General features: G+C 48.3%; 1 protein-coding gene across 5 annotated transcripts in view; it reads left to right on the forward strand.

Annotated features, from left to right (window-relative positions):
* The window catches only part of NUAK1 (NUAK family kinase 1), an 88,001-nt gene that overhangs the window by 53,594 nt on the left and 21,858 nt on the right, over positions 1-12,549 (forward strand). For all 5 annotated transcript variants that reach the window (XM_021091583.1, XM_013988236.2, XM_003126093.6 and 2 more), the window contains one exon: positions 10,523-10,674. In XM_021091583.1, coding sequence (XP_020947242.1) covers positions 10,523-10,674 — 152 coding nt within the window. The remainder of the gene's footprint in view (positions 1-10,522; positions 10,675-12,549) is intronic.

The raw sequence follows: 12,549 nt of genomic DNA on the forward strand, positions 1-12,549 counted from the left end.
AGGGGTCCTTTCTGGCTGGAGTAGAACCTTCTATCAGGAGGTGGTAACGAGAAGGTTGGGGTCAGATTGTCCATTGCAGTGATTCTAAACTCTGGATGCATGTTAGAATTTCACTGGGCGTTTGTAAGAAGAAATACTGATGCCTGGACCGCCCCACTAGGGATTTCAATTTCATTGGCCAGGCTGAGAAAGATGGACTTCATCCTCCAAGCCAGAGGAAATGAGCCCTGCTCTAGACCCTTGCCTTGATCCCATCATTTGTCATCGGTGAATTCCAGAGAAGAACGTGTGTCTGGCAGCCGTCACCCAAGAGCCGAGGACGATACCTTTGGGCTTGGGTTTCCTTCCTCAGCCATTTGGTTGCTGCCCTCATCAGGGGCTCAGAGCCCCATGAAACAGTTTGTTGAACTTGGCAACGTGGTGTATTATGCGTGTGTTTACTCTTCTGAACCCATGGTGAATTGCTGAGCATTGTAGCACACTCCCTCTGCTGCCAGATTTGCGAGTTCCTCATGCAGTCTCCTCAGACTGCATCCAAAGGAAGGACCCACCGCTGTTAATCCCACAGGTCCAGAGGGTTTTCTTCACTCAGAATCGTACGAATGGTCCCCTGGGCTGTGAATCCGTCCAGTCACGTTTCTAATGAGTTTCCTATGAAGTTAGCCATTTGACCTTCCAGTGTATTATTTTCATTGTTTTTATTTGATTACACCCAAGTCATTTTTCTAGAGGCTGGAGATTAGAAATAAAACAACCCAACGCGAATGCTACTCCCTGGCTGTCCTGCCTCGCCCTCTTGGGTTTCCTGGAATTCAGTATTTTCTAGTGCCTCAAAAAAATACCACTTGCACTTAAAGCTAATTTTTGAAGGGGGAAAAAAAAAGGACACTTTATTGCTATGGAACCTGGGGTCTTTTGAAATAAGCTGGGATGGCTCTGTTCATTTGCCCGGGCAGTCAGCAGCTGCATTTAGGAAGGCCAGTGGCGAGTAGAAGGCGAGTCTCTGCAGTGGCCATACCCTGCAGGGGCCTTTGGGTATTGGCGGGGGGATTGGACTAGATGAACTGTAATGTCTAACTTGCAGAGTCTGGGATTTTTTTTGGGGGGCGGATTTTGTGCTCCATGCCCTCCAGTGATTTCTGACGGTGGGTCCATCTGGTAGGTGTGGCTCCAAGGTTGACATCTGTGCTTTAGAACACTGCTGGGACTGAGGGGTGGACTCCAGTTCGGAGAGCCAGGCTCGTCTCCACCTCTGGCTTTGCTGAGACCTTTGATGTGTTTGAGTGTTAGTTCACCCTCTCCTCCCTTCTCCCACCTCTCAAAGGCACACGTGCCATCTCAAGTGTGGATCCTGCCAACACATATCCACAGTGATCCTGGATTTGATCCAGGCATGTCTTCATTTGTTCTTTCTTAAACTAAGACTTGCTGCCTAATGTAACAGCTGACCCTTACATGTCTGCTGCCTGCTTGCTGGGTCCTGGGATAGTTCTTGCAGGGAGGCTGGAAGCTTCGTTTTAACAGATGCAGAAACCAGGGCAACAAAAAGGTTAAGTAACTTGCCAAGGTCCCTCAACTGCGTAAATGGCAGAACCTGGGTTTGAACCTGTCTCTGGGAGTCAAGCTCTTAAGCTCTGCACTCCGTTGCCTAATGAAGCAGACGAGAATTTAAGGTTGATGGAGTACTTCTGAGCCACACATGGCAGCTCAAGCAGTGGCTAGAACTGGAGGTGTGATAACCACACGTTTGGTTTTTCTACCCTAAGTGATGAGGGTGGGATGAAGTGGGATAGCAGACCCCCCTGGATTTTCAAGAGAGGGAGTTGACCCCATTCACTGTCCAAAATGGGGAGCATGCTTTTTTCTAGGAGTTCACTCTGTAGGAGGATGGAGTCCATTGGTTGGCCCAACATGGTGCCCTGTTTCCTTTTCCCACACAAATCCCCTGTCCTGGCCACGTCCCCAGCCCTCCTAGTGTTTGACCTTGCCCCCTCCCCTCCATCCAATAGCACTAATGAAAAGTTCCTTTTTTTTTTTTTTTTTTTTTGGTCTTTTTGCCATTTCTTGGGCCGCTCCTGCAGCATATGGAGGTCCCAGGCTAGGGGTCGAATGGGAGCTATAGCCACTGGCCTACACCTGAGCCACAGCAACGTGGATTTGAGCTGAGTGCAGCCTACACCACAGCTCACGGCAACACCAGATCCTTAACCCACTGAGCAAGACCAGGGATCGAACCTGCAACCTCATGGTTCCTAGTCAGATTCGTTAACCACTGAGCCACGATGGGAACTCCTAATGAATGGTTCTTGTCCAACCTCTTGCATCTCCTTCCTCAGGTAGCTTAGAAACTTTCTTTCATTTCTTCTGCCTTCTGTGGAGTCCACTGCCATCGTTCTCCTTGGGCATGCCAGCCCACATCCAGAAAGAGTTTTGGTTTAAGAAAAGACAATGAGTAAACTAAAGAGCCTTTCATTGTCCCAACCAGGAAACGGAGTCAACTGTGACCAACTCGATGATAGGAGAGCTGCCAGTGTAGCTTAATTTTCTTGTGGGATTAGAGGACCATTTTAGGAAGCTGTGAGCCCATAAGGTGTTTGAAATTGAGTTCTGGGGAGGGAACTCTTGCAGAATGAACCTGGTGTGGATTACCTGACCTAATTAGGTTGCAGACAATCCATTTCTGAAATGAAGAAGAAGGCTGCTTTTCTGGGAGGATCCCACCGAACTTTAATAAAAGAGCACCCCTGAGGAGCGGAATGGCACTTCTTCCTGCTTGAGGTTTTAGGAAAGTAATGAAAATGCTGCCATGCGAGGAGGGCACCCCGCAGAAGGGATGGCAGCACGCCGAACTCATTTAGGCGATGGAGTTGGGAGAGGACAAAGGCATGAGGAGAATCCTGACGGGTCCACTCTAGGGCCTTGGCCTTTATGCTTAAAACCAACAAAGGAGACGTCCTCTCTCCTGCTTCCGTGTTTCCTAACCTGCTTCTCTTGGAGCTTCCTGTTACTCGATTCCCACCCTCTCCCCTTCCCGAGCCCATGTCTTCGCTGAATGGCCTCGTCAAGGCTGGCGAAGGGTTGAAATCCCCAGATCGCCTCACTCCCCAGGCCAGAGCACTGTTTTTAATCACAGGCCTTCTCTCAAGTCAAACAAGTTGTGTTATTAGCCCCGAGGGCAGCAGGAGGGGCTGGGTAGGGGGTGGGTAATTAGCGTGGCTGTGAAAGCCAGACCATCCGAAGGCAGCAGCACCGGACTGTCAAAGTGAACATCTGATGAAACTCAGAATTAAGTGGGAGACGTCGCTGTTCCCATAGCAACCAATTCCCACTCGCCCTTGAAATGGAAAAGAAAAAGAAAACACGACAAATAATTCAAGTTGGTGTCTGGGAAGAAGGCCCTTCTGTGGAGCAGCAGAAGAGAAGAGAGAGTCTGGATATTTTAGGCTATGCCGAGGGCAGTGGTAACACTGGCTTGTGCCACCAGAACCCAAGGCATTTTGGGGGGTTCAGTTCTGCACCTCTTTTCTCTAGAATCTCCCCAGCCCACTCAGGTCTCAGACCTCAGCTCTTTCTCTCTGATCACCTGGGTACTTCCAGTCTGTATCCCACAGGTTAGCAGTGTATTTATTTTTGTAAGGACGGGTTATAATCAACTAGATAGCAACTCCCGGAGGTCAAAGACAGTGTCTCGGGCTATGTTTCTGTCTCCTTTATCACATGGTTAGTTGCTCAGCTCATTGCTTCAGAGAGGCTGATAAACACGCATTTTCAGAAAAGGTAGTGATGTGGGATCTCTGATGGAGAAGGATCTTCATCGAGTTTTATGCAAGGAGGGTAAAGGGATGTTGGGGAAGGTGGTGCAGAGTCGTGGCAAGAACATAATCTTTAGAGTCACTCACATTTGGGACCAAATCCGTACTGGTCCTCTGCCCAGAGGTGCCTACAGAGGAGCATGAAAAGATGCACCTGAGGAGTTCCCATTGCGGCTCAGCAGTAACAAACCTGACTAGTATCCATGAGGACGTGGGTTCTATCTCTGGCCTTGCATAGTGGCTTAAGGATCTGGTGTTGCTGTGACTTGTGGGATAGGTCGCAGATGCAGCTCAGATCTGCTGTGGCTGTGGCTGTGGCATAGGCTGGCAGCTGCAGCTCTGATTCGACCCCTCACCTGGGAACTTCTATAAGCTATGGGTGCAGCCCTAAAAAGACAAAAAAAAAAAAAAAAAAAAAAAAAAGACATGCACAAAATGTTCGTAGGGACATGATTCGTAATGAGCCTCACCTGGAAACCACCCAGTGTCGCTCACCAGTAGTGGATCAGTAACCACTGGTACGTGGTTCTGTAACGTGATACAGTCGCACAATGAAGTACCCTACAGCAACGCGGGTGGACCGTCTTTGACAGCTCGGAACTGCATGGATTACTCTTACAAATGTTGAAAAAGTGAAGCCAGACACAAAAGAATAGAATATACTGTGTGCTGCAGGATTCCATTTGTAGAATCAAAATCAGTACTGAATCTGTGATACTGGCATATGTACATGTCCCTGGGGAGATGGGTAGTGACCAAAGAGGACAGGAGAGGGTGCTTTCCTACCACTGGCCACATTGTTTCTTGGTTTCTTTTGTCTTTTTAGGGCCGCACCTGTGACATTTGAAAGTTCCCCAGCTAGGGGTCAAATCAGAGCTACAGCTGCCAGCCAACACCATAGCTACAGCCACACCAGATCCGAGCTGCATCTGCGACCTACACCACAGCTCACAGCAATGCTGGATCCTTAACCCACTGAGCAAGGCCAGGGATCGAACCCGAGTCTCATGGATACTAGTGGGTTCATTAACCGCTGAGCCATGATGGGAACTCCTGGCCACCTTGTTTCTTGATCTGAGCGCTGGCCGCCTATTCACAAAGGAGGGATAATGTTAATACCTGTCTCAGGATTGTTAGGATTGGACGTGGCCGTCCGTGGCATGCAGCAGCTGTGTAAATGTTAACTGCTGTGTCTAGGATTCAGCCGTCTAGGGAAGAAGGGGTCACTGTCTGGGGGTGCGAGCCCTGCACTATTTCATGGGTCCAGGATCCTGGATGCCATCCTGTCCCTTGTTCCATCCATTCTTGTTCTTGGCATTGCTTGGTCACCTGTCTGACCACCCCCCACTCCCGCCCCCAGCTCCTCATGGGACTTGAAGGCCTCTGCGTCTCGTTCCTAGTCTCCTTCTTCTTTCTCTTGCCTTAGTTTTCAGCACCTGCCAACTCTGGTAGTTCTGCTTATGCTGTCTTTTCTGCCATCCTGCCATCTACATAGTGGGTGCTTTATAAAGCTTCGTTGCTCTAGTAACAACCTGGGTGTGCACCGCGTGGACCTGGCCCCCGAGCCGTGGGCTGACTCAGGCTGAGCTCAGTTTCTGTTCAGGGTTTAATTTTCCTGGTAGGCCTGGCATGTCAAGGGCCATAGTTTTCCTTACCATTCTGGAGCCACCGGGCTTCTGGGTAAAACTGTCTGGCCAAGAGACACAGGCTTTCATTCTTCAGAAAGGAAACCCTTCCCAACTGGTGGAAAATAAGCTTTTGCTTAGTGACTAATAACATAAACACAGACAAGATTTCTGGGCTTATAAATAACCAGTTGTAAAAGTGCCCAAGGGAGGCAGCCCTTTCTGCCAGAAGAATGGCCAAGAGTGTTCCTATCACCTCACTGATGGTGACCTTAATGCAGGCAAGGAGCCGTGGCTGCGGAAGCTGATCATTCTTTAGGACGAATTCCCAAGGCCTTGCTCGTATACATTATAAATCCAGGGCCATTCTGGAAAAATAATAGTTGATCTAAGGTTCTTCCTGCTCAAAAAATCCTGGTTCTGCGGCAGCCGTGGCATGTTTTAAACAGCGATGCCGGTGGGGAGAGGAAACTAAGAGGCCGATAAAGCAATTATGAGAACAGGAGTTCCCGTCGTGGCTCAGCGGTAAAGAACCTGATTAGTAGCCATGAGGACCTGGGTTTGATCCCTCGCCTCACTCAGTGGGCTAAGGATCCTGCATTGCCATGAGCTGTGGTGTAGGTCACAGATGCGACTCGGATCCTGCGTGGCTGTGGCTGTGGCTGTGGCATGGGCCGGCAGCTACAGCTCCATTGGACCCCTAGCCTGGGAACCTCCAGCTGCAGCAGCTGCAGCTCCAGCTCCAGTTCAACCCCTAACCTGGGAACTTCCATATGCCATGTGTGCAGCCCTAAAAAGATGAAAAAGAAAAAATTTTGAGAATGGCTCCCACTGATTGAGCAGTGGCAGGAGCACCGTGCTGGGGGTGCTGGACCCGTGAGCTCACTGAAGCCCCATAACACTGTGAGGCGGTTATTAGCTTCATTTGACTGATGAAGAGACTGAGGGTCAGAGGGGTTGCTGTATATGGTTAACAGTACAGGGGCTAAGGGCGTGGAGTGTGCAGTCTGACGCAGGTCCAGGCCTTGTACTTGCTCTGTGGCCGTAGCAGTTACGCACCTCTCTGTATCCAGATTTTCTCATCTGTGGAACAGATGTGCTATTGGCACAGTGCCTGCACATAGTAGGTCTTCAATAAATGCTGCTATTATTAGGAAAGACTCAAGAAGCTTCAAGTATAATACCAAATGGTCTCCTCGATGAATCATGGACACTCCAAGTCTAGAAATGTTGTTTATATTTAGTTAATCTAGGGTTGCAATCAAGGCCTTGGCCATGGGACTCCAGCTGCTTCCTGCTGGGGGCCTGGGGGTGGAGTCCCAGAGCCAGGCCTGGCCACGTTGGCTGTTCTCTTGCCCGGCTGCCCACAGGGAGGGTAGCACCACTCATCCTGTGGTTCCCAGACCACCACCTGGTTAGTTCAGTAGGGAAACAGAAATGGTCAAATCACTCTGCAAAACTCAAGAGTTAAAGAAAACAGGTTCTCGTAGTTCCCATTGTGGCTCAGTGGAAACGAATCTCACTAGTATCCATGAGGATGCAGGTTCGATCCCTGGCCTCGCTCAGTGGTTTAAGGATCTGGCGTTGCTGTGGCTGTGGTGTAGGCTGGCAGCTACAGCTCTGATTCGACACCTAGCCTGGGAACTTCCGTAGTCCACAGGTGCAGTCCTAAAAAGACAAAAAAAAAAAAAAAAAAAACCCAAAAACAGAATCGTGGTTCTCCAAGAGTGATTAAATATTAGCTTTTTCCAGATATTTTACTTGTCTCACTGTGGAACCCTCTTTACTTCCAGAAAGTCTTTCAGAACTAGGGCACCAGGAAACCTGCATTCGGAACAACTGGTCCCTAGCCCCTCCAAATGCAGTCAGCAGAGGACCAAGCATGAAAGAGGGGAGATGGTTGGGAAAGGGGTGGCCGGGGATGGGAGACAGGTGGACAGGATCGGGGTCTGTTTTTAGAGGTAGGACCAGCAGGACTTAGCGATGGAAGCTGTTTAGTAAACTCTTTGGCACATTGAACTGTGTTGAACTGAACCGTGTTTCTATCTCCTTGAGCCAGGAAAGGGACAAGTCTGCTCACTGAAACAGTCCTTTCGTCTGCATGAAGCCAGTGACCCACACCTTCTGATGGTCACTGAGGGGACCAGTGGCTTTGGCCTTCTTTAAGGGCACATCCGACTCTTTGGGGGTGTGAGGCTCTTTGTTTATTTCCCTCTCAAAGTACTTTCTGTCCTGCTGCACCCCCCACCCCGCAACCATTTTTAAAATTAGAAAACCCGCTGCCCTCTCCAGGGCCTATCACTCGTTCATTTTTAGAGCCTGAGCCATGCATCCTGAGGCAGGCTTTCCAGTTTCCAAAGCTGATTGTTAATGAAGAGTGCACAACAGGCTGAGATCCCTGGCAGGAGCCAAAGCTGCAGGGTACACCAAGGCCAGCAGACGCGGGAGCAGCCAATTTTATCTGGCTGTTCTCTCTCCTCCTCCTCCCTGCCCTCCTCCTTCTCCCTCCGTTTTATCAGAGAGGTTTGGCTGGACTTGAAGGAGCCAGAAAGAAACTGGAGGGGCCTGAGCTGCTAGCAGCCAGGGACGAGGTGCGGGAGGACAGGGGATGCTGGCTGGGGGCACAGTCCAGTTCATTGAGGGTGTCTGTGCATCTGGTCAGTGCTGGGCCCTCTGGAGTCCAAGAGTATTGATACCAACAGTAATAACATTATTGAGTGTGTGCCATGAGGGCAGGCCTTGTTCTGAGCACTTAACATACCTGATGTCAATAAATCCTCCCAACAATCTGGGAAATACTGATGTAATACCAAAGGCACAGAGAGGGCAAGCAACTCCCCCAGAGTCACACAGCAAGTAAGAGGCAGATCCAGGCATCTACTTAGGAATGCCTGATTCTAAAATGACAGTTTTTACTTTTCCAAGTCTAGGCTCAGAGTCCAGGCAGGGGAAATAAATATGTAATCAGCAAGTATATCCATGCAGTTTCAAAGTGCTGTGAGGTAAGTATCCATTAGCGCAGTGAGAGGTGGAAGGGAAGCAAGGCGGATGCCATATTTGAGTTCATTCTTATGTTTTTTTTTTTTTAATAGTTTTTTTTTTCCTTTTTATAACCACACCTGCAGACACCATATTTGAGTTCATTCGTGTGTTCTCTTTATTTTTTATTTATTTATTTATTTTTGTCTTTTTGCTATATCTTGGGCCGTGCCCGCAGCATATGGAGGCTCCCAGGCTAGGGGTCCAATCGGAGCTGTAGCCACCGGCCCAGGCCAGAGCCACAGCACTGCAGGATCTGAGCCTAGTCTGCAACCTACACCACAGCTCACGGCAATGCCAGATCGTTAACCCACTGAGCAAGGGCAGGGACCGAACCCGAAACCTCATGGTTCCTAGTCGGATTTTTAACCACTGCGCCATGACGGGAACTCCTGTTCCCTTTTTTTAAAATAGTTTTTTTTTTTTTTTCTTTTTTTCTTTTTGCAGCCACTCCTTTGGCATATGGAAGTTCCCGGACTAAGGGTTTCATCAGAGTTTGTGCAACACTGGATCCTTCACCTGCTGAGCAAGGCCAGGGATCAAACCTGTAACTTCAGGGACACTGTATCAGGTTCTTAACCTGCTGAGCCACAGTAGGAACTCCTTGAGTTCATTCTTGACAGATGAGTTGGTATTGCCCTGGCAGGTAGGATAGGTAGGAGTAAAGGCAGAAGGAAGAGCATGGAGGTGCGAACAGCAGTATGTGTGTGTGTGGGTGTGTGAGAGAGAGAGAGAGAGAGAGAGAGAGAGAAATAACAACTTGACATCAGATTGTGAACAATCTGGCTCAATTGTGAACAGATCTGGTATTGGTGGGCGGAGGGGGCCTGATAGGGAGTGGTAGAAGCCAGTGAGATGGAGGAGGTAGGCAGGGGTCCTACAGGGAACGGGAGGGTCTTGGGTACCCTACAAAGGTTTTTACACCATATCCCTTGGAAGTGATAGATTTCAATATGATGATTATTTTATCTTCGCTCAAAGGGCATCTTGTGTGAAACCCCCAACTGTGAAACAGATAGCATTGGAGGGGCTTTGGCTGCAGTGGAGCTGAGGACCTAGACTCTGTTCATGGTCTCCCAACCTGCCCCCTTGGGCATCTGCCTGGAGCTCCTAGGACTCAGGAGAGCAGCGTTTGAACATCAGTGTTAGAGAATATCAGCGTTGGGGAGAGAGACGCATTTAGTGCTTTGATTATTTACAGTGATAGTCCAGAATGCATTTAAGATGCTGTGAGTTCCCCCATTTAATAATATTAATTGACACCTTTTGCCAATGGGCATTGAGTGCTGGGGTACATCAGCCAATGAAAGAGATCAATCCTTGGAGTTCCCATGTGGCTCAGCAGGTTAAGAATCTGATTAATATCCATGAGGATACAGGTTCAATCCCGAGCCTCCCTCAGTGGGCTAAGGATTCAGCATTGCCGTGAGCTTCAACATAGGCTGTGGTTGTGGGGTAGGCCGGCAGCGGAGGCTCTGATTTGACCCCTACCGTGGGAACTTCCATATGACGCAGGTGTGACCCTAAAAAGAAAAAAAAGAGACAGCTCAATCCTCATTACATTCTAGTGGGGGAGACCAAAGAAATACACAGAATAGATGCATCAAAGGGCTCAAAAGGGTCTGGTGGCTGCATTTGGGACTTTGGGTTTTATTTTGAGTGGGATGGAAAGTCTGGAAGCTTTTGAATAGAGGCAACAAGTTCAGCCATTCATTTCAGGGTCTGGGTAGCTGGTCCATATCAAACGGTTACTCCCCATGATCTCATCCACAGGGGAGCCGATCCGATGGGAAGGGCTTGGGAGGAAGGAACCTGGTAAAGGGAGCAGGGTCCTCAGAAGAAGGCACGCTTCCCAGTCAGGTGACAGAGACAGCGATGATGTCACGGTCCACCTGCTTGGGAAGCTTGCTCATCCCCTCGTGGCGTTGATGGCCTGACTTGTTTGCCCCGTCCGGTGACATCTCCCTCGTCCCCTCTCACAGTCTCTGTATCATAAGTGAGCTGGTCGGGTAAACAGGCTGTCTGTGTATTGCCATTCCCCCGCAGTGTTCGAGAACAAAGATAAGATTGTGATCATCATGGAGTACGCCAGCAAAGGGGAGCTGTACGATTACATCAGCGAGCGGCGCCGGCTCAGCGAGCGGGAGACCAGGCACTTCTTCCGGCAGATCGTCTCCGCCGTGCACTATTGTCACAAGGTATGGCCCAGCCCTGCGCTGCGCTGGCCACAGGTTGTTAGGGAACCACGTGACTCTTTCATATTATAAAGGTGACATCTGGAGTTCCCTGGTGGCCTATTGCTTAAGGACCTGGCATTGTCACTGCTGTGACTCGCAATCCTGCTGTGGTTTGGGTTTGATCCCTGCCCAGATGCTGCAGACGAGGCCGAAAATAAAGGTGCCATCTGTTCACTGTATATAGAGACAATCTGTAAACTAGAAAGAAGAAAATCATCATTCCCCAGAATCCCAGAAGCCCAGGATGACCTGCTAGTGACGTTTTTGTTTGTATCTTTCCCAACTTCGTCCCCCTACTCCTCATGTTTATTTTTTTATGTAAACTTCTTATTTTGAATAATTTTTTTTTTTTTTTTTTTTTTTTTTTTTTTTTTTTTTTTTGTATTTTTCCTCCGGCTATATTACTTGTGACTGTACCCCTACGCAAGCACAGCAACGCAGATCGAGCGTCTGCCTACACAAGTCACGAACGCGATCGTTACATGACACAAGATCATGTTCTATCGATTCGTTACCACCACACGGACCATAATTTTAGATTTACAGCAAAGGTTCCAAGATAGCACAGAATTCTCAGGTACCTCTTCACTCAGTTTTACCCTCATGCTAACAACTTGCAGGACTGTAGGACATTTGTCAAAACGGAGACACCTACATTCTTACACTGCTATTAACAAAACTCCAGGTTTTATTTGGATTTTACCAGTTTTTCCACCAGTGACCACTCTCCCTTCCACGATCCCATCCAGAGTACCACAGTGCATGTATTTTTTTACATCTGTGTCTACATTGAAATCCTAAGTGAAAACGCAAAACATATTCCTCCGTTACTGAAAAATGCTCTGTAATTACTGTGATGGTTGGGCATTGAAGCTGGTTCTAATTTCTGATTCTAAATAGGATTGACCTCTTCATACATGAACCTTTATTCCTCTCATTTGAATAATTTATTTAGGAGAAATTCCAGAAGTGGGATTAGCAGGCCAGAGGTTCTGACCTTGTTTATGCCCTTGTTTCTGTTCCTTGCATAGGTGACATTCACATAGGTTATGAACTGACACGGACATTTTAGTGCCATACAACTAATGGCCTGTGCTCTTTTTTTTTTTTTTTTTTTTTTTTTTGTCTTTTGTCTTTTTAGGGCCTCATCTGCAGCATATGGAGGTTCCCAGGCTAGGGGTCTAATCAGAGCTGTAGCTGTCGGCCTATGCTTCAGCCACAGCAATGCCAGATCTGAGCCGCGTCTGCGACCCACACCACAGCTCACGGCAACACCAGATCCTTAACCCGGTGAGCAAGGCCAGGGATTGAACCCACGTCCTCATGGATACTAGTCGGGTTGGTTAACCATTGAGCCACGACGGGAACTCCTATTTGACTCCTCCTTGCTGACTCAGATGACTCTTTGATAATTCAGATTATACAATGTTTTCATCGTCCGGCCTCCTCGTGAAGCACCACAGATTCTACTTCCATCATTCGAAGTGTCTGAAACTTGGATTTTGTATGAATGGGGCTTTATTAGATGCATTCCATCTTATTGTGAAAATGAGGAAGGCAATGGTGTAAACCAAACGACTCCCAGATTCAAACCTAAAAATCAGCTACCTTGCATTCCATATCTTTCCTCCAGGAGCCCTGGTGTGTGCATTTCTGAATTCAAAACACATCCCTGAAGATTTGGGTTAGAAAGAGCAATAGAAATACATGTTTTCGTCTTTTCCTTCAGTGCCTTTGGAGATACTAGGAACTGCCACATGGAAAGGAAAATAAGCATATAGCACGTGCTGTAAACATGCAGATTGTGAACTGAAAAAATCTTGAATGAAAGACAAA

Source organism: Sus scrofa, chromosome 5, assembly GCF_000003025.6.
Source record: "Sus scrofa isolate TJ Tabasco breed Duroc chromosome 5, Sscrofa11.1, whole genome shotgun sequence".
Taxonomy (NCBI): Eukaryota; Metazoa; Chordata; class Mammalia; order Artiodactyla; family Suidae; genus Sus; species Sus scrofa.